This window comes from Penicillium daleae (genome assembly GCF_028827525.1).
Source record: "Penicillium daleae strain IBT 16125 chromosome Unknown utg000006l_segment0_segment0, whole genome shotgun sequence".
Lineage (NCBI taxonomy): Eukaryota > Fungi > Ascomycota > Eurotiomycetes > Eurotiales > Aspergillaceae > Penicillium > Penicillium daleae.
Genome location: NW_026623154.1, coordinates 3,934,915 through 3,955,701, shown reverse-complemented (window position 1 = coordinate 3,955,701; position 20,787 = coordinate 3,934,915). Strand labels below are relative to the sequence as shown.

Here is a 20,787-nt window from a genome sequence, read left to right as displayed (position 1 = left end):
ATACAAGTCTAGAAAAACCGCAGTAGTCTTTCCCGGTGTTGTACAAGATTGGTGTGCTGTCGGAGCAGCTGTGCCAATCGGTTGTGTTTCCATCCCATGCCCTCGTCAAGAATCAGATGCGTGTAGGCGAATACGGTGGCGTCGAACAAGCCGGGTTTTGGCCGGCCGAAAAAGTGCTCGTCCTCGGCGAGGAGGGTAGATAGCGCCTCGAATGCGTTCTGTGCGTCTCCCTCCAGTGCGGCCACATCGATGTATTGGGAGGTCTTGAGGAGCTCGTTGCGCGCGGCTTGTTGAAGCTGAAAACCGAGGGCGGCCCGAACGAGGGAGGATGTTGTTGAGGGGTTCACATAGAGTCGTTGCGCGACGGCCTTGAAATTGGCATCATCTAGATACAGCGTGTACAGCTTAAAGAAAGCGTTAGTAGTTGTAGCGGCATAGGAATAGTTCCTCAGCATCCGAAGAAATGGCACATACCCAGGCATTGCGTATCCGGTGGTCCAAAAGGGAGGCATATACTTCGAAGCGGAGATTCAACTGCTGCTCCTCTTCGCAGTGGACCTGCTCAATGGCCCATTTTTGCAGCTTGTGCGAGGGAATTGTGACTGCATCATCGGTGGGGAATGCTGGGAGGAGGAATGGGAGAGCGCCAGTCGGCGAAGCATGATTGTTCGAAGGAGTGATCTCGAAGTCGACCCCGACAAATTTCAGGTATGCCTGGACACTGCTTTAGATAAAGATATCCTGCAAACAGTTTAGACTGATCGTCAACTAACCTGCCACTTAAGACATTGCGGATTGAAAGAAGGCCGTCCACGTCGCGCACTTGCCGCGTCGCTAAAGACAAATAGCTGGTTGTCCGCGCGCCCGGACGGAGTGCGCTCCGGCAAGTCGTTGGCCGGATACGTTGTCAATGGGAACCGGTCGAAAAGCTGTTTGATCGGAGGGGGAACTCTGAAGAAGGACGGGGCATTGCCATCCGTCTGCTGGCCCTCGGTGGCCTGTGACGGCATTGCGAAGCTTTCGTTGTTGATCGGAGCAACAAGGAAGCGGCCTCGGCGAATGCCAACTTGTCCGTGACGCCAAGCCCAATGCGGCTTAGGTAATCCGTCACCTCCCCGCATCGTTTTCTTCTCGAGTCTTTTTCGGCGTAAAACATCGTGCAATCACACGCTCCTGACACTTCGAACAACCCTCCTCTCTCGATTTCCCTCGTCGCATTGTATTCACGGATGCTGTCACACCAAACGGCTTATCCTGCTGCTCAGTCGCCGAAAAACACTCCACTTCCGCCGGGGTTCCGCGTGACCCCGCTTCGAAATCTGAGAGATCTGACGGTCTAGCACATGGCTTGAATACTTGTTTCTCATAGCTGAAAGGAATTATTTTGGGTAGGCGGAGGACCAACTTTGCGTATTTGGTATAGCGCTTGCGCAAGCGCCGTGTCGGTTATCGTCATTCGACGATCATCCCAGCGTCTTCCCGACTTGACCCTGCCCCTCCCGGATATTGGATCGTTACAACCATGCCTCTCGACGAAGAAGGAGCTAAGTGGTCGTGGTAAAGATACCCGTTGACATCCTCTTTTGAATGGCCTGCTGACCGCACCTTGAAACCAGCGAGCCATGCATTCGCGGCCATCGATCTTCAAAATGCCAGCACTTCGACAGACTTATGATGAAAGTTCCCAAGGCGGGTCGTCCTTTGGCCAAGTGCCCTCATCCCAAAGGAACTTGCAGCTGCGAAAAGACCTATGCCTTTATGGTCCGGATCCCCAAAGGTAGGAGTTCTTATACTAAACTGACTCGATTGACACACATCTAACATCAGCTCAGGCTCTGGGTGCTTGTGTCGACCAGTCTACAAAGTCCCCGCGGGCACCAATGATTCATCACAGTCCACACCAGTCTCTATGGCATCGATGGCTTCGCCTTCCTCTGGCAAAGTTCAAAAATCAAGCAGGAGACAAAGCAGCATTCAAGCCACCCCGGAGAATATCGCCAAAGCCTTGGAAGCGATGCCCGAGAATCTCAAATTTGAAGATGGTACCTCGAACCTTTTAGGAAACCTTGCTTCTCACCAACCGGAACAAGATGATGTCACCGAGATCCGTACTCATCAAGTTGCTTCTGTGCCTCAAGAATCTACGAAAAATGTGAATGGATCCAGTTGCTGCTCGAAAAAACCGCAAACTCCACCAGCCTCAGCCCCGTCATCAAAGGGGTCGGGTTCTTGCTGCAGTAAAAACACTCCGATATCCAATGCCGTCCACGATAGCGTTCCCCATGCTCAAGGATCGAAAGTCAATCAGCCTGCATCATGGAACGACATCCATTACATGAACTATTCTGCGCAGCAGATGCCCTCCTGGCAGAACTCCATGGCATCTGCACAAGCGCCTTTCCTACAATCTTTCGGACTGTCAAACCCTCAGGCTCAGTCTTTTTACATGAACGGATACGCAGCGAATGTGTCTACGCCATATTCGAACTCCATGAATGGACTTGGAATAGCGCCACCAAATATGACTCCCTTCGCGATGGATCAAACGCAACATTCCGCCTATGCCTCAATCAGCCCTGGCAACGATCTTAGCCATGACTGCAACTGTGGAGACGATTGTCAGTGTCTTGGTTGCGCAGCCCATCCCTTCAACAACACTACCCGTCAACACGTCCAAGAAATGGGTGTCATGATGACATTCGACGGAGACGACTCTACACCCGAAGCCATGACGAATGCCTACAAACCCCCATCATTCCAGACAAACGCCGCAACGAATCCAATGAACTACTTCATGCAGCAAACACCCTCCATGGACCATGGCATCCACCAAAATTCTTTCGAGCCATACTCCGATCCCAACTCGGCTATGCCAAGTGGCTACTCGTCTCCTTTGTCGGCCGGACACCACTTCAACCAGCAATTGATGCATCCATCCGAATACTACACAATCGAATATCCAGTTGGAATCCCGAGTGCCTGTTCCGACGTGACAGGCAGCTGCCAATGCGGCAACGACTGCAGCTGCGTCGGCTGTCTCACGCACAGCGGTCACAACGGCGTGGCTCTGGACACGTCAATCCCTGAGACTCCAGTCGCCAGTACCGCGGACAATTTCCCTTCATCTCATGGACCACGGACTACGGCTGCTGGCAGTCACACTTCTCGAATTCCAGTCTTGGAAAACGTGTCGATGCCTTGCCTCAGCCCACGTACACTGGAAACATCTATGATTTGATCTTAGCTGCTGGCTGGCTCGCTGCCATGATTCTTCTTTTCACTTATTTCTCCACATCATTTCCCCCTCCGCATGATTTACGATATTCAATGATACCCCCTAGACATCTCTACTCTAGACGGCTGCTAACTGGGAGTCAGCCAGCCCATTGCTATTTTGAATGAAAGTTGTTGATTTTGCTTTCTATCATTTCCTTTATCCTTGCTTCTTCATTTCGAGTCATCGTCGTCTTTACAGCCTGACATTAGTTTCAATACTTCTATGCTTTCCAGTACCATTTTATGAAGATGAATTTATCATCAATGCATGCAGGGATATCATGAATCTATGAGTACAGACAGGTAACGTAGGTATACAGAAGAACAGAAAGTAAGCCGATGACCATGACACCCGATCAGGCCTTATTCCACTTTCCAAACTTGACATAGTCATCATAAAGAGACTTGAACACGGCACGACCCGAAGCATCCAAACCAGCATTCATCGCACGCAACGACTCCCGCGACATCACATCTAGCGCCGAATACAGACCTGGCATCAGGGCGGCCTTGACATCCGGTACGAGTGACCCACGTAGCGAGCACTGCGCATAAGCCATGATCACGTATTGTAGATACTGACCAGCAATACGCTTAGCTTTCTTCGTTTCATCAGTCAGAGCCTCACGAGACATGCCGGGCTGCGGGCGCAGCACGGCGGAGACAGTCGGGTCGCTGAGAGAGGTGAGGAGGCGGGTGAAATTGGATGCGTGGGAGGCATCAAGGGGAGCGAGCCAGAAGGGATGGGCGATGACCGCGGCCCGATTGGCGCGCGAGCGCTTACGAGACCGCGCGAAGAGGCACCCCAGGAGGCGTTGCATGGCAGTCACGACGAGGTGGAAGCGACCGCCGATCTTGACGCGCTGTAGCCCCAGGATGATACCCATCAAGCGACATAGACGGGTGTAGATGGTCGGGGCGTACTCGGGTGAGATGCGCGGACCACTCTTGGAGGCGGCGGTGGCGATGGCAGCGAGCATATCGTCGACGTTGCACTGGGCAATGCTGCGAGTGTGCACGCGGAGAAGGAGGGCCAAAGTCTCGGCGGTGAAGCAGAATTGATCGATGGAGGTGCTGTGGACGAGAGCAGCTGCGAGAGACTGGCTGAGATGGGAGAGCTCGCGAGAAATGGAACTCTCTTTGTCCTCGACGGGCTGGAGGGAGATGACTGCGAGATAGATCACAAGTAGTCGACAGGCGGCATGCTCTCCAGTAAAACCAAGCTCGCGGATCTCCTGAATTGCTTCACTGATCTGTTCTCCAGTCATGGAGCGGAACCGCTCGGTGGTGGCTCGGATGAAGAGCTGTTGATCTTCAGCGTAGAGCGACTGGAGAGTCAGGGTCTCGGCGCATTGCAGCACCGGCTTGGTAAACTTTTTCTCGGATCCCTTGGTAGCCATTAGACGCCGCCGAATAAGCCGCGACGGCGTCGAATCAATCGACATCTCCATGTAGCGCTCAAGCTTGGAGAGAAACTTTTCAACCTCGATGTTGTTTGTCGCTAGATCCTCAAAGTCTTCCAGGGCGTCGATGGTCTTGATGAGGGTAATTGTTTCCTCTAGCTTCTGCTTCCTGCACTGATCCTTGACGGACTTCATATCTGCCAAAACCAAGCCAAACACACGCTGACGGCAGGATGCCAAATCATCCTCCGAAAAGGCCTTGGCCAATTGCTTGCGGTGAATCCATAGTTCCGACAAGGACAGGCGAAGTAGGAAACAAGCCATAGAATCACGGTCAATTTGCCGAAGCTTTGACGCCTGCTTCGAGACTCTGGAATACAATTTGCCAAATGTCTCAAATCGATCATCCTGTGAGAGTACCAACAGCTTGGCGATAACGGCACGATACAAGCTGCGGAAGGCCTTCATGATTTGAAGATCCAAGTCAGTACCTTCTAGAGAGATGGAGCGAGCCTCTGTCCAGATTGGCTCCCAGTCGCTCGTGACACTAGCATCACATTTGGGCATAGCCGCAAGTTTTGCCATCATAGTCAAAAGTCCAAGGGTCACTTCAGGAGCACTATCCTGCTGAACAACGATATCATGCAGCTTGTCCAAAAGGGCCGTTCTTAGACCACGGGTAATCAAGGCAGCAGGGATCCGTTGCAAGCTCTCCACGTACAGACTGCGATTGGAAACGTCGTTTTCGATGCTCTTGGTAAGCAGAAGGACCAGGTCAGGTACTATAAATGGCACGTTGAGTAGATACTCATGACACACAATGCTTGCCCATGCGTGAAGGAATCGCGCATTATCAGCAACAGTCTCCATAGGCAACGAAGATGAGTGGTACTGCGCGGCTGCCAGGGTCATGAGCTGTTTGAACATGCTTGACCGATACTCGGACGCGACCTTCTCCCAGACATCAGGCTCCCTTATCAGCGCCAAGGTGTAAGCCAAAGCCAGTGTAGTTGGTGAGGACAAGGTATCGATTCGGCCATCCCAGGGCGCCTCCATTGAAGCTTTAGAATCCTCAGGGGTGATTGATGAAACTAATTTGGCGACATCTTTGGAGATATCGGCAAATGCAGCCAGTTGCTCATCACTGGGCTTTCCTGTGACAACTACCAGGACAAACCGATAGATCTCCCATGACTCCAGAGGAGCCAGTGGTGCTTTGGCCAAGTTCTTTTGATTGCGATGAAGGGACTTTGCAGCTATGCTCGCGAGAGACTGTGTAGCCTTGGCAAGGACACCATCGGTAGCGAGCAAATTATTTTGCAAAAAATTCCGCACGAACCGCCACAAGCGCCAGCGCCAGTGGAACATTTGCTTTGACGACAGAGTAGATGTCAAGGTCTCAAGGAAGTGTGCCAAAGTCTCCTCCGAGTTGCCCAACGAGACCTTGCTTCGGAAGGTGGCTTCCAATGCAATAAATTTTGCATATGATTGCGAGGACTCGGAGATCTTGCCATTGTCAGCCCGAGTTGCCGTTGCGGCAGCCTGCAGCTGTGCGGCAAAGTTGACACCAGTGAGTGACGTCCGCGTCAACTCAGAAAATACATCACACAGATCATCATCTTCCCAGACGGAGAAGAATGGGAGACTATCGTTGCGGACGCGAGCTTCTTCCAGGATGACAAGCTGGTCGTGCCAGACTTCCATGAAAGATGTCAAATCTCTCGCACCTGCAAAGCCCCGTAGAAGCGGGATGACAATGTCATTCTTGATCGTGTCATAGTCTTTAGACTTCTTGCAGCCTTCACTGCGCCACTGAAGCATGATCTTGTCAAGTAGCGCATCTAGTAGCTTGCTTGCATCGCGTAGTCCTGAGTTTGGCAGGAAAACATCAACGCCGAGGCTAATGACCAGAGCTGTGACATTCCATTGAACTTGCTCTAGGCCTTGCTCGAGGAGACCCGTATAACCGGCATGGGTAAGAACAGTTTGCAAAGACAAGCCGACGCTTCGACCGAGAGCAATACGCAAGAGGTCCTCCAGCACAGAAACAAATCTGACAGAGAAGGTAGCGGGCTCTTCCTCCTTTGCGGTGGAGTAAGCCAGCTCCGCAACAGCGACGAATAACGTCTCGAGCCAAGGAGCCTCGTGTGTTTGGCGTCTGAAGTCATCTCTCGGGACAGCGCGGACGGCATTATCGAATAGCTCAGGGAGAAGCTCAATTGATCGCCATGACGGGTGGAAAGAGCGACTGTTAGACTTGGCTGGTGTCATTTGGATGATTGAAAGTTCTCCTATAATTGGTCTGAATGTATCAGTCACTGGTTTCACCGCGCTCCAATCCGGTTCTTCTTTCGAGTAGTCAATTCCAGAACCGCCACGAGCAAAGAAAGCTTCCCGAGCTGGGATCAACACATGAAGAGCGACGATCCGTTCGATGGCATGGAGAAGATGCGCTCTCTCGTCAGTGTCGAACTTGACATTTCGAAGGCAGAGTTGAAGCCGAAGAGCATGAGAGAAGCAAGACTTGGCGAACCAGTCATTGCTTGAGTTGTTGTTGGTATCATCTTGGCGGTAGGATCTTGACTCCCACAGCTCGAGCATCGCTGGGAAAACAAGTAGCAGATGCTGGAGATCTGTTGTTTTACCTGCCTGCGAGAACTGCGTGACGGCAACGGCAGCCAACTGAAGTGACCTGCCCAACAATCCTGCAACAACTTCAGGCTCCCCTCTCAGTGCCAACTTGAGGTGCGAGTTGGCCACTTCGTCCACGCCAAGCGTTCGCTGAGCCAGGGTCACAACGCCATAGAGGCAATCCAGAGCGCGAATGAACGTGAGGAAGCACGAGGCGAGGTTCTGTGGCTTTTCATCCAGGTCCATAGGCTCGGCATCATTCTCTCCAGCGATGCGCTTTCTCTTCGTTCCCTGCGTGCCTCGATGTTCCTTCCGAGTGGCATGCATGTCCAGTGGATTGCTAGAGTCGGATTCGAAACTCGAGGTCGAGGAACCACTTCCCAGCGTCGCAAAGATGTCATTCTCCAAATCTGTCATTGTGTCACACAAAATCGAGGAGAATTTTTGGTCTTTCAGAATTGTCGCCAAATTCTTGGGCGAGATGAGCCCAATGAGCTCTCGCAGCAAGAGGAACGAAGCTGGATCCACGCGGTAGTTCTTCCCAGTCCGGAGCCTCTTCAATAACCATCTGAGCACCCACTCCTCCTTTGGAGTGGCCTTTGCCTGGATTTTCGCATTTCGGTGTGTCTCCGGATGACTCTCACAAGTATTGAGGTCCACACCGAGAATCTGTGCTGCTTCGTGAAGTTGGGTAGTTGGGGATGCGGTGCTACCCTTCTCAAGGCGGAGGAGTGCCTCTTGCGACGAGCTCGAGGGCTGTATGAAACCAGAGTTAGATACTAGTCGGAGTTAATAGAATACAAGGCATGAGTCTGAACTTACCCCCGCAAGCAAAGGCATCTCGAAAACCAAATCGTATGGTCGATCTGAGGGGTTGGTTTACTTGAAGGGAAAAAAAGTTGACCCAACTGAGAAAAATATCGCGGCGAAATTCCCCGACCGCCTTTGCCCGACCAGGACTCGCAACTCCCGACTCCTTGCACTTTGCACCTTCCGACCCATCAACCTCTTCAATTCACCCTCCTTATACTACTGTATGCTGCCTGAACCTGTTGAAGCTACTGGTTTAATCCAAAGCTAACCGGCGGCTGTCTAGACCCTTCGCAATGGCCGACTCCAGCGAAACCCGGCCGGTCGCGCGGGCTACCAAGCCCGTGAGCGAGGCTCTTCTTAACGAGAAGGTACGGACCGACCACTGAAATCAACAACCTACATTGGCTTTATCGGCACATTGTCTTTGCCAAAACAGTGATGGACAGATATGCAATTGCGATCAATGGCATTCGGCAATATCGGATAAGAATCAATGGGCTAATTCACCAACTGCTTGTATAGTGGGACCGCGCCATTTCCTCGGTGATTATCAAGTCCTCTCTCGGACTGTCCTTCGGTGTCGTTTTCTCCGTCCTTCTGTTCAAGCGGAGGGCCTGGCCCGCCTGGGTTGGCCTTGGCTTCGGTGCTGGTCGTGCTTGGGAGGAGGCTGACGGTATGTTTATGCCCGCGTTTCATGATGTCAAGTCGCCCGAAAGCTGCCTTGAAGAGATCCAATCATTACCTGCTACTTAGGTTGCAGTGATGGTAACTACGACATTGTGGTCCAGTTTCCTAGCTCGCTTGCTACAGAGCCTACCTCATGATGGTCTGGCCTGTCTGAAGGCTCTGGAAATTGGATCCGCTCTGCCGTCAGCTGCAATTGGAGTCCTCGGAGATTGTTCACTTGGGCGACTGGATTCTTTTTAATGACACGATAATCTAACAAACACTATAGCTTCTTTCCGCCGGGGTGATTCGCCCGTCAGAGATGCGCTGCGCCGGTAAAAAAGTATCACGGCTTCATATTGTGTACGATACCTTGTACAGAAGTCGAAAGATTGGAGGTGGGGGGCCTTTATGAGAAAGAAATCAAACAATCCTAGATCATTCATCTCCATTATAGCGACCTATCGAGGGTGGTAGCTTCCACGGGTTCCAGCCGAGATTATGGAGGTTGTACCCTCGAGGGTGAATCTTTCCCTTATGATTCTATCCTTTGTATGTTGTGCCTACTTGGTAGAAGATTCGGTGAATATCAAAGTTCTGCCAATGCAGTGGCTTCTTCTGAGTTAAAGACTCTGACAGAAACATCTTAGTTAACTATATGGTGTACGTTGACGTTGGCAACACACTAAGAGTTGACGCCTGAATTGTTGGAAGATGATTCAAAATGGATATAAAAGGGTTTTGCAGGAATGAGAAAGCTGAAGCACACCAAGTTGAAGCCTTTATTAGATTCCGACATGTAATTTGATTATATTCCATGTCAGTGAAAGTCGAAGGTATACAAACCGTGAAGGTTACGGTAGTAAACAGTCGGAGTCTACTATACTCAACCACCGGCCACGTGACCGTGGGGTTGCCATTACTCGATCTCATCGAGTCAACTGCTAATCATCACTAACCTATCTACGGAGTAGTATCTAGGTTACTCCGGTAGTCAACTAATCTGCAGCCCCAGTTTTTTTGCTCGATGATTAGATACGCAGCCTCCCTAGTATCTGCCAATCATCCACGCCCTTCTGCTTGCGGAGAGCCCAAGTGGAGCCATCCCCTCGCCGTTATCGCAGATATACTCCGTACAGCAGTCTTACTCGAGAGCGACTCGGGCCATGGCAAATGATAGGCGTACTACCCCAACGCCGTGCTCGAACCCTCCACATCTCCCAAGCATGTTCGGGCAGATCGCACCAAGATTATCGCACATGCCAGACCGGGCCCCAAGATCGTCCCACTAAAACACTTCTGATTGCCTCTTCTTATCGCACCATGGCGGAGTGGAACGGGGGATGTGACGCTCCAGGATCCGCATCACCCATGCGACATGCGAGCAGGATGATAACCCTATGGGCGGCTCGGACCCCTCTCATGCGACTTATTATATCATAGTTTCCCCAAGCCTTGACCCAGACTTCTTGGCCTGGCAATATCATTCTTGAATTTGACATCATCGCTTGCTGCCCGCTGGTTGAGCCCGGGCTAGTTCCTAATCCTGCTGCCACTCTTTGTTTCTGAGCGATTGCCTTCTACCTTGCAGGTTCATTCCATTGCCCGGCATCATGTCGAAGCTCAAATGGATTCTCAACAAAGCTGCCGTCTCCAGCGAGCCGGGGCTGTCAAATGCCCAGATGATGTTGACAAATGACGATTTGAGGCCAGGTGAGAAGACCATTGACGATGCTGAATGAGCTTGTTCCCCCGCTACCATCGAATACTGTTCTATATCGATGAGCATTCTTCCAATTTTCATGGCATTCAGGATGCACTTCAAGACCAGTCGAGCTAATCAATGCAATCTTGTGGACCGTAGTTGAACCCGAACGTCGTCAATGGAGATGGTTGAACTATATCGCATTCTGGATTGCGGACTCACTGAACATTGTGAGTGCAATGCCTGAATATAATCGAGGCAAAGAACGCCGAAATTGAAGACCAGTCTAACGTAAGCCCCAGAACACATGGATGATCTCCTCCTCTATGATCGTCGATGGCCTATCCTGGTGGCAGTCATGGCTCTGTGTTTGGATTGGATATTTCATTGCCGCAACCTTCGTTTGCCTCACCGGTCGCATCGGTGCCGTCTATCATATTTCCTTCCCAGTGACCGTACGAGCTTCATTTGGCATCTGGGGTTCTTTCTGGCCCGTGATCAACCGTGTCGTCATGGCTATTATCTGGTATGGTGTGCAGAGTTATATTGGAGGTGAGAACCAAAAGCCATGCGTCCACATCGCCATTGAGAACTGGCACTGACGGTTGCATCATTTCTAGGCGAATGTGTGACTTTGATGATCGAGGCTATCTGGCCCAGTTACAAGAACCTGCACAATGGACTTTCTGCCAGTGCTGGCGTTGACACCAAGAACTTCCTCAGCTTCTTCCTGTTCTGGCTGCTTTCCCTCCCAGCTCTCTGGTTCCCAGTTCACAAGGTGCGACACTTGTTCACCGTCAAGGCGATCTACTCGCCCATCGCCGCCATTGCCTTCTTCGCTTGGGCCATCTCGCGGGCGCACGGTATCGGTCCAGTCGTCCACCAGGGCAGCACCGTGCACGGCAGCACACTGGCCTGGGTCTTCGTGAAAGGAGTCATGAGCTGTATCGGAAACTTTGCTGCTCTGATCATGAACGACCCTGACTTTTCGCGTTTTGCTCGGAAACCCAAGGACGCGCTGTGGTCGCAGCTTCTTACTATTCCCATCGGGTTCGGTATTACTTCCTTCATTGGCATTATCGTGTCCTCTTCGTCGGCGGTCATCTACAAGGGCGATCCAATCTGGAACCCTCTTGACCTGCTTGGCATGTTCCTCGAAGGCGCGAGCTCTGGCCAGCGTTTCGGCATCTTCATCATTGCCACTGGATTTGCCCTTGCACAGCTGGGAACGAATATCTCAGCCAACTCTGTCTCCGCCGGAACAGACTTGACTGCCCTCATGCCACGATATCTGAACATCCGCCGGGGCAGTTACATCTGCGCTGCCATCGGCCTAGCCATGTGCCCGGTACATGATCCCCTCCCCCAAATTATCTATCTTTCTCAACCCGCAAATAACATTACTAACATTAACACCCTCACAGTGGAACCTAGTAGCATCATCCAACCAATTCACAACCTACCTATCCGCCTACTCCCTCTTCCTCTCCGCCATCGCCGGTGTCATAATCTGCGACTACTACGTCGTCCGCAAAGGGTACCTCGACATAAAAGCCCTCTACAGCGGCCGTAAAACAGACCCCTACTACTACACGCTCGGCTTCTCCTGGCGTGCCTACGCCGCCTACATCGCCGGCATCCTAATCAACATCGTCGGCTTCGCCGGCGCCGTGGGCCGCCAAGTCCCCGTCGGCGCGCAGTACATCTACAACATCAACTATTTCACCGGCGTGATTGTGTCCGGGGGCATGTACTGGATTTTAACTCATTTCTTCCCCGTGCCGGCGACTAGTGACCGGTGGAATGAGGTTGACATTGATGATGTTGATGAGTATGGGGTGGCGTATGGGCGGCCGATTAGTGATGAGGAGGAGAATACGGGGTATGATCGTCGGTCGATTGCGGATTCGTTGCCGCCGGATGAGCAGAAGAAGGGGGTTAATACTTCTGCGAAGAGGATCTGAGCGTTCAGGACTGGATGATCTAATGATTTGTTAGGAGGGTGTTACTTAAGCTCTTCTTTTTACGTTGGTTTCCTTCGTTCGGTTGGGATGGTTTATGACATGATTTTTCTTTCTACATATACCAGACGTGATGACAATTGATGATTATTTTGTAAGGGACTTGTAAAGTCCCTCTTCGCCGGTAATTTGCGCTTTCAAAATGCCTGCCTCGGGGATCCATAACTATGACAAAAGCGGTAACTACATGTTCATCCGTCCTTTTAAGCAAGTTTACAAAGATACACAAGATGATAAAAGCATATTGTCATGAAAAAGACAATGCTAAGATTGATCTATGCCTAGACGACCGTTCGAATGCAGACAAAGAAACCAAGGATAGACAGATCCCTCAAGTATCCCATGCGACCCAGCGCGTCATCTATTAAAAACACAATATTCACGACAGGAAGGAAAGCAAAGTCCAACAATAAAGGAAGAATCAAGAGACCGACAAGAAGAACAAAGAAGGGCGAGATCCAGCACCCAGAAAGAAGTTAAAAAAATTTGTCAAATGAGCGACAAAATTCCTCCATAGAGAGCTAAAAAGGCCCAATAAAGGCAAATTGATAGGGCGCCTCTCGGTTGAATCACCCAGATTGCCAACCGAATGCGAAATATGCCTGGAGGGACGGAACCCTGCCATTCCCGACCATACCATGCGATGAGATGCCCGAATGATGAGTGAGAGATGTGTGTTTACTCCGGTGAACCAGCCACGAAATGAGATGAGCGATGTAAAGTGATCTTTCCCAGGTAATGACTCCCGCAAATGCGATGTAGGTGGATAAAGAGGTGGTGGCTGTTCGGCCGAAGTCCACAAGTGTCCGGAGATAGGAGTGAAACCAAAATAGTAAAAAGCAAAGGAACACCTTGCCGTATGGGCACCGAGCTGGTACAAAGTAGAGAAAAAACAACAACAAAAGAAAACAGACTGAGACACAAACAGCAATAGAATGTACACGAATTCAAACAGGGGGTATCGCTGCGACGGGTATAGCAATGGTAGTAACATGCAAAACTAAACAGGCAGAGATGTGATGAGAGAATGCCAACGACTACAAGATGACGCGTGCGCGAACTTGCAAAGGTGGACATTGAGAGGTAGATGGTTGAGGGTAGATGTAACAAGGAGACCGACAACAAGGAGAAGAGAGGTAGACCACCTCTCATTGCAGGAATGAAGAGGTGGATGTAGTGGAGACGGTCGGAGTGAGATTTGGAGAGCTATCCTTGTCTTCGGGACTGATAGGCTCACTGCGATCCGCATAATGGTCCTTTTCACGGTCCGTAGACGAGGAACGCTTGAAGACAGACTGGCCAATCTGGCGGAAGATACCCAGGCGCTCGGCTCGGAGCTCCTCCAGGTCAAGGCGTTGAACAGGAACAGGATCCTCCTTGGAGATGCGGCAGAACAATGTCGAGAAAAGGTACTGGTCACCGCTGCCGTCGTACAGAGGCAGGTAGCGATAACCCTGAGAGAGGCTGGTGAGCTTAGCAGTAAAAGTAGCCAGTTGCACGCTGTTGCTGTTCCCGGCGCTGCGGCCATCCAGGGAGCTCCAGACGGTCCATCGGACAAAGACCAGATCGGGATACTTGGTCTCCAAGGACAGCTTGAAACGGTCATTGAAGACAGGGCTGTAGCCGTTGCTTGGCTCAATCTTGGTGCGTCGACGGTGCGGATATCCAATGCCGGACATACCACTCCGTGCAGAAGCATCCATGCCGCCCTCGCCAAAAACCAGGCTTTGACCGCGGTCATCAGCACTGAACATCTCAATCTCAACATAGGGGTTGATACTGTCCTCGGGGCCAAGAGTGCGAGGTCGCGGGAGCTGCTGCGCCGAGATCACGTCAACTGCAAATCGAACCAGTCTTCGCTCCATCTTTCGCTTCGGGCCGTCACTCTCTAGCCTTGGGAGACGGAGGCTCTCAGGCTTAAGGACGTAACCGGTACGATCAGATCCAGCGGCGAACATGGCTTGGTTCATCTGCATACCGATGTCGTAGGTCTGCCAATTGAGCGCCGCCATCTGAACACCGCGGCGCCAGAACTTGTTCGGGTCAAAGTTGGAAGAACGAAGACGGAAGCCCGAGGGGTACACACGAGTGAGATACTTCCGATTGTGAGCCTCGAGCGAGACCTTGTTGTCGTGGTTCTGGCAGATACTCTCAAAGGCACGTTCGGCGAACGAGTACACGTGGTTATATTTTCTGCTCTCCAGGGAGGAGAAGCTATGCCACTTGTAGCCGCGAGTGTAAATGCCCAGGTCCGAGAGGGGCTTGGTGATCTTGCTTTTCTGGCGGCGACGCTTCTTCTTCTCGTTGTGCATGGAGATCAATGCTCCGTCACTGTCTTCGGTGGCGCTGCTCATGCTAGTGGCGGTGAGGGAGCGTCTGTCTTGAGAAATCAAAGGACCGATGCCATCCTCGGAATTAATCGAGGGTGGGCTTGACAGCGAAGGAAGGGGCATTGTAGCGCTGGAGAGAGTCATGTCGGGGGGGAGGAGTTGGGCGAACAAATGGCGAACTGGCACTGCGCTTGCGACCATGGGTACCGATGGAGCTGACCGTGTCCTGGCGAGGATCGAGCTGAGTTTCGTCACACGTCTTGACCTTGACCAGGATGCGGCCCTTGAGTTCCTCGGGCGAGGGCAGAATGAAACAGTTGGTCATCAACGGTTCCAGGATCAGCTGCTCCTTGAAAGTATCTTTCATAATCTTGACCATAGCCAACTGCTGCTCAGGATTGCAGTGCACCTCGAGTGAAAGGATGAGGGGGAAGTCGCAGGAGATAAAGGCGTAGCGATTGATGACCGTAATGCAATCCGCAAAGAGCACGCTAGTGGTCATAGTCCGTCCGTGAGACACGATTGGACGCCCGTCAGCACCATCCCAGCAGTCGATCTCCACGCAACGACATCCCTGCTGAAGCGCGCTAATATAAGCCTCGGTACTCGAGGCTCCAGCGACTTGGCGGCCCAGTAGGTAAGTGTTGTGAGAGCTAGAAATGAAGTACTCGTTCAGCGGGCGATCGAATCGCGACTGGGGAGCCTTGGACGCGTAAATCCCATTGTTCGGGGAAGCGAGATAAGCCGAGAATGTGTCAAGATTCATGCGAGTGGGCGGGAGAGCACTGGTGTCGGACGTGTCAGAAGCGTTAGACAGACGGGGTCTCGATTTCTTGACGAATTTTTCGAATAGAGCGACCCAGTGTGCGCGATCAGCTTCAACGTCCTCCTTCTGAACATCGCGCAAGAAGTCCAAAAATTCTTCCTGGGTCAGACCAGTCTTGTGATCCTCCGCACGAGTTTTGTAAATTTCCTTCACATCCTTTCGCTCCTTCAGACGCTTCAGGAAGTCCTTGAATTCAGAGAAATCCAACCGGCCGTTATGACCAGCGTCGGCCTTGGAGAATTGAGCTCGAAGCATGTTCTTGGAGCAGTTGATGTGCAGGCTGCGGCACACACTCTCGACGGCCGTGAAGTCCAGGCTTTGTTCCTCGCCAGGACGAAGGCCCTGGGGGAACAATCTTGACATCTCGCGCTGCCAATGAGCTTGGAGGACAGCGTCGCTCTGGCCCGAAGCAGCTAGACCAGCCATTAGGCCAATCCGGTATCGAGAGATATGTTCCAGAGTCGTGGTCCACAGCTCGAGAATATGGTCATTAGGAGCAATCAGGTGTAACGTCTTGAAAGCGCGACCCTTGAAACGTTCGCAGTCGGCAATCACAATGGTAAACCATCGACCTTCAGTGTCCTCGGGAATCTGGTGCTCTTCGCGGTAGTTCCGAGCGTCTGCGCCAACGCGGATCTCCTTGATATCGTCGATGTAAAAGCGCTTGGCCGGGTTTGACACGTCCCAAAAGACCTTGGCTGCATCCAGGTCCAAGAAAAACCGAACCTGTTTGCGGTGCTTCTTCGTAACTTTGGTCAAAACGGTTCCACGCTGCACGGCAGAGTCCACCTTGGGAGCGACAGCACCACCGGCAGTGGCGACCAATTCGCGGGCCGACATCATGCGGCTTTCACTTCGAAGACTCGAGGGCTCTGAGCCAGCCCAGGCACCCAGTCCGTCCAAGGCTTCGATGGAGTCATCCTCATTGCTAGACTCTAGGGCGGTGTCTCGGGCGGGTTGTGTGTTGTTCTTGCTGTCACTCCTGCGGCGCAAGATCACGGGACCGGAACTGCGGTCTCGTTTGTCATTTTGCGAGGCCGATTGCCTTCTCCTTGTCAGTTTGCTGGCGGCGCCTCGGGAGATTCTTCGCATCAAGCCTGGGGCCTTGGAGCTAGAGGTGGAGGGATCATTGACCCCATTGCCGTTGGGGTTGATAATCTCGGGAACTGCCATCATAGATTCGCCAAGTTCGAGCGGGGCGGGAAGAGGAAGAGGATAAATTCGACCACGCGGGCCCTCACTGGGAGGTTGGAGAGGAGTACCGGCGGGCGTGAAGGCATTCGGTGTACCCGGACCTGGGTAAACCGAGACGGGGGTTGAGGTAGGTGAAGAGGTGAAGGAAGGTGCCGAGGAAGGAGTCGGAGCTGAAGGGGGTAGAGAGGCAACGACATGATGTAGGGAGGTGGATCGAGGAAGAGATGTCGTGAGCTTTAAGGTGGTTTGAGCGTCGGCATCCATGGCCGGAGGCGAGGTTGCGGTAGCGTAGGCCATGGCGGCTATCCGTTATCAGACCGACAGCTCAGCTGTCGATACGTGCAATATCTTAGTGGGTTCGTGAACCGTGCCAACTTCCGAGTCACCTGGACTCGTTCAGAAGGGCGAATCGGTAACAGCGCAGGGGACCAGCCGGGGCCGTTCAAAGGTTGCAAGAGGCCAGGTTTGGAAAGGGATCCGAGCCAGAAGAAGAAAAGAAAACGGAATAGCTTGACACAGTCAGAAAATAATGGGGTTCAGCCACGTCCTCAGCAGAAAGGATCCGTTCTTGAACTCTGCATCTTGGCCTGGCTGGAATGGAATGCGGAGAGCCCTGCCGGAGAGCGCTTCACGGGGAAAAGCCGAAAAAAGGGAAGAATCGAGATAGAGAAGACTTGAGGCAAAGAGAAGACAAGAAGATAAAAAAGGTCCCTGATAACAATTGCAAAGGGCACTGGCCCCGTGCAATGGTTCTCGCTTTTCTTTTTCTTTTTCTTTTTCTTCTTGCTCGTTCTTGTTCTTTCCCCTTTCTAGACCGAGAAGAGTTCCTCCGACGGTAACCACTTGCTGATAGACGTCACAGACGCTACTCGAGGGATGATCTCCGAGCCCAGGGTTCCGTTCCGTGAGTACCAGGGTTGCTTCTTTTGGAAACCCAGCTGATTTTCCTGTTGAATCCTCCCAATGGGATCAATGCAACCCCTCTTTCTGCTTGACGATCTACCGGTCCGTGGGGAAAGCTGCCGCCTCTGCACGAGGGAGGGGGATGTTGCGATATGGACCAATTGATCGCGCAACCAGTGAGCGAACCAGGGCGGGGGGACCGATGACAGGGAGTGAAAAGTCAAAAGGCTGTCGACACTGCGTCTATGCGAGTTCTCAATCCCAGCGCTCAGGGAAGAGCCCCAAAAAAAGATGCAGTCGCGTGTTCGCAAATCGGCGGCGGCACCCACAAGGCCCAGGGAAATTTCCACCGAGGATAGAGAACAAAAAGTATTACCAGGGTATGAATCCTAGTCCGTCGAGCTCCACAGTCGATTGGCCGCGACTGGAGACTAGCGATGCAGCGGGCGATGGGAGTACCCGTGCTAGGGTGCAGGGGACTTTTTTTGGCGGCGCAACGGGAGGGCGGAGAAGGAACGGGCAATGCGATATGGAAAAGGAAACGAGAAAATCGGGAGTTTGCGACACTGCCAACGCAGTGGATGCAGGCGGTCCAAAGGGGAAAGACGAAGCAATCGGGGGAATGGGCGGAGTTGAATGGCTTCGCTGATGTTGGATTAACTCGTTTTAGTGCTGTTTGGTCGCGTAGTCGTGAGCTGATCTGGGTTGCTGCACGGTTACGTGGTGGCCACTCCAGTCCGTATGCGAGGTGGGTTTGGGGACTGCTCCTGCAGCGGAAATCACGATGATCATGCAACGGGAGGACAAAACCAGTGTTCTCCTAAGTCGAGGGATTTGCGATCAGGATGAAGGTTGAAGATGGAAGAAGAAAGGGTTTGGAAGGATGATGGAAGGGGAAGTGGAAGGGAAGGGGGAGGGGGAGAAGGAAATAAAAAATGATTTAATCAATGAATCAATCAATTCCCAGCGATTCCGCCGGGTTGGATTTGAAGCTGCAGTGGGTACGGGTATTGTTGCTGGGTTTCGACGTCTGGAAATACGGTACTTACCGTGGAATGGGCACTGATGAGGGTGCTCCGTACTGGACGACAGGTAAGGTATGGTATTGGTTTCAGGTATTGGTGAGACGTATGGAATACGGTACGGAGGGAGGGCAATCTTGAGCCTTGGCTCTCTCTCTCTCGTCTGATGTACAACTCTTTGTCTTTTCTGTTATAGTTGCGCATTCAATAGTGATAGAATGCAGTCCCAGTAGATGATCGCCAGATCACGATAATTGAAGGCTCTCGCAGACTTCTAGCCCGAGGGAAACGGAAAAGAATATCTGGCCGTGGTTTGGCGCTGACAGTGAGAAGTATAGATAGCGGGAAATAGAAGCGGTTGAGACGTTGGGAATAAAGTATCCCTCGATAAATGGAAAAAAAAAAAAAAGGCAAGAATGGTCTAGGTCTCCAAGGCGATGAATAAGAAATAAAAGCAGGAAGAAAGGCGGACCCGTGTCTATCAATAGTATCTCGATAGCCCTCAGGATGAGGCTTAGAGTGCATCAGACAGACGGTAAACAGGTCCAGGGATAATAATCTAAGATGGGGGCGACAAAAAATAAGGACCGACCCTCAATTAAATATTCAAAATCGAAATTGACAGGAGCAACACGGACAGACGACGAGTGGAAACAACGCATAGCAACGGCCCAAGGCGAGATTAGAATTCACGAAGCGATCTCCTACGGTGAGGAAAGGTATGAGATGCGACTTTGCCAATTAGCCGTTGTCTCTCAGGGCAGTTTGGGTACCGTTAGATATGGGGATGACGATGTGGAATGACTGCAAATGCCAACGGGCGATGGGCAGATCTCGTTACTGGGTGTTATTGGACGATCCCTCTGCCCACAGTAATTTCTGGGGAATGCTATCGGCCAAACGGAGGGGGCCGATCAGTGTTTCAGATGCGTGGAAGGGGGTCGGCGTAATGACGACCGGGCAAGTGAGAACATTGAGCAGATGAGGACTTACTGTACTTGGTTAATTCCTCCATTAACCATCCATGCTCCGTCAACCGAGTACTGTAGCAATAACCAAAGGGCATGGGAGGAAGGTGTATCGGGGACCATGACTGACTCAGTATACGGAGATTTTTCTCCAGTCAAGTGGATACCGCTTGAGCAGTCATATTTCATTCAGACTTTCATAGTCCAACAATTGTGTGCCGGGCTCCAGTTCCCCCACAATTGCCATAAATTTGAGTCCACCAGCTTCTCTTCTCTTTCCTTTCCTGTTCTTGCTAGTGTACAGTAGAACTGGGCTATCGTATTCTGTGGGGAAGAGAAGTGGTCCTACGAGGAGTATCAAGTATAGTAAAACCACTACTCCGTACATTATTATTATAACTCCGTAGTTTGAGGATGAACTTCCAGTTACCGACTCCTGTCGCGTGGTATTGTCGCATACCTGGCCCATACAAATGGTCCACATCGTCATTCTTACCCTGCTGTATAATCCCACAGGGAGGGTTTTATGTCCTCCATGTACGGAGTATATAGTTCATTTAGTAGGTTTGTGAAGTTTCCCAGCACCGACACGCTGGTCCTGGGGGAGAATATGCGGAGCTCTCGGATTCCTGTGGTTTGATCTGTACCGACAATCTCTCATTCACTCGACCGATCTTCGCTTACATCCCTGTAAGATTGTAGTAATCTATGGTTGTGCCTACAATTTAGTTACCACGGTATGATGATGACGAGGGGGTTTCGGTTTACTGGTTGGTCGGGCGCCTACGTACGTCTCTGCCCAACTGGCAGACTAACGGGATGTACAGCAGAAGGAAGTCCGTGTGTGCCACAGGAGGTCGATCACGATGTACATCATCATTCCCTCCTATTTGGCCAACCCTGTGAGAAAAACATAGTACTAGGGTTGTGGTGGGGTGGTCAAGGGCTTTGACGATGACCAGCGCCGAGCTTTGTTCTACACCGCAACGATTGAATGGTTTCTTTTGCTGGTAGAAGATTCAACCAGAA

At 51.7% G+C, this 20,787-nt stretch overlaps 7 protein-coding genes across 7 annotated transcripts; 3 read left to right on the top strand and 4 right to left on the bottom strand.

Moving 5' to 3' along the window:
* Positions 1–8: 8 nt before the first annotated feature.
* N7458_007131 (putative mitochondrial outer membrane protein (Sam35)) lies at positions 9–1,010 on the bottom strand (the record flags this gene model as incomplete). The annotated part of the gene is made up of 3 exons (XM_056910513.1): positions 9–404; positions 475–714; positions 774–1,010. The coding sequence occupies 3 exons, from the start codon at positions 1,008–1,010 to the stop codon at positions 9–11; spliced, it is 873 nt and encodes a 290-aa protein (XP_056766217.1).
* Positions 1,011–1,522: 512 nt separating this feature from the next.
* N7458_007130 (copper fist DNA-binding domain-containing protein) lies at positions 1,523–3,238 on the top strand (the record flags this gene model as incomplete). The annotated part of the gene is made up of 3 exons (XM_056910512.1): positions 1,523–1,557; positions 1,617–1,777; positions 1,833–3,238. The coding sequence occupies 3 exons, from the start codon at positions 1,523–1,525 to the stop codon at positions 3,236–3,238; spliced, it is 1,602 nt and encodes a 533-aa protein (XP_056766216.1).
* A 394-nt stretch (positions 3,239–3,632) lies between these two features.
* N7458_007129 (ribosome biogenesis protein URB2) lies at positions 3,633–8,150 on the bottom strand (the record flags this gene model as incomplete). The annotated part of the gene is made up of 2 exons (XM_056910511.1): positions 3,633–8,066; positions 8,133–8,150. 2 exons carry the CDS (start codon positions 8,148–8,150, stop codon positions 3,633–3,635), a joined length of 4,452 nt encoding a protein of 1,483 aa, XP_056766215.1.
* Positions 8,151–8,416: 266 nt separating this feature from the next.
* Positions 8,417–9,128, top strand: N7458_007128 (MICOS complex subunit MIC10; the record flags this gene model as incomplete). Its single annotated transcript, XM_056910510.1, has 3 exons — positions 8,417–8,491; positions 8,646–8,796; positions 9,079–9,128. The coding sequence occupies 3 exons, from the start codon at positions 8,417–8,419 to the stop codon at positions 9,126–9,128; spliced, it is 276 nt and encodes a 91-aa protein (XP_056766214.1).
* Positions 9,129–10,402: 1,274 nt separating this feature from the next.
* On the top strand, positions 10,403–12,458 carry N7458_007127 (nucleobase cation symporter-1 family protein; the record flags this gene model as incomplete). The annotated part of the gene is made up of 5 exons (XM_056910509.1): positions 10,403–10,502; positions 10,654–10,724; positions 10,797–11,046; positions 11,115–11,842; positions 11,919–12,458. The coding sequence occupies 5 exons, from the start codon at positions 10,403–10,405 to the stop codon at positions 12,456–12,458; spliced, it is 1,689 nt and encodes a 562-aa protein (XP_056766213.1).
* A 1,205-nt stretch (positions 12,459–13,663) lies between these two features.
* On the bottom strand, positions 13,664–14,869 carry N7458_007126 (uncharacterized protein; the record flags this gene model as incomplete). The annotated part of the gene is made up of 1 exon (XM_056910508.1): positions 13,664–14,869. One exon carries the CDS (start codon positions 14,867–14,869, stop codon positions 13,664–13,666), a length of 1,206 nt encoding a protein of 401 aa, XP_056766212.1.
* A 61-nt stretch (positions 14,870–14,930) lies between these two features.
* Positions 14,931–17,162, bottom strand: N7458_007125 (putative 1-phosphatidylinositol-4,5-bisphosphate phosphodiesterase Plc1; the record flags this gene model as incomplete). The annotated part of the gene is made up of 1 exon (XM_056910507.1): positions 14,931–17,162. The coding sequence occupies one exon, from the start codon at positions 17,160–17,162 to the stop codon at positions 14,931–14,933; it is 2,232 nt and encodes a 743-aa protein (XP_056766211.1).
* Between the last annotated feature and the right edge of the window lie 3,625 nt (positions 17,163–20,787).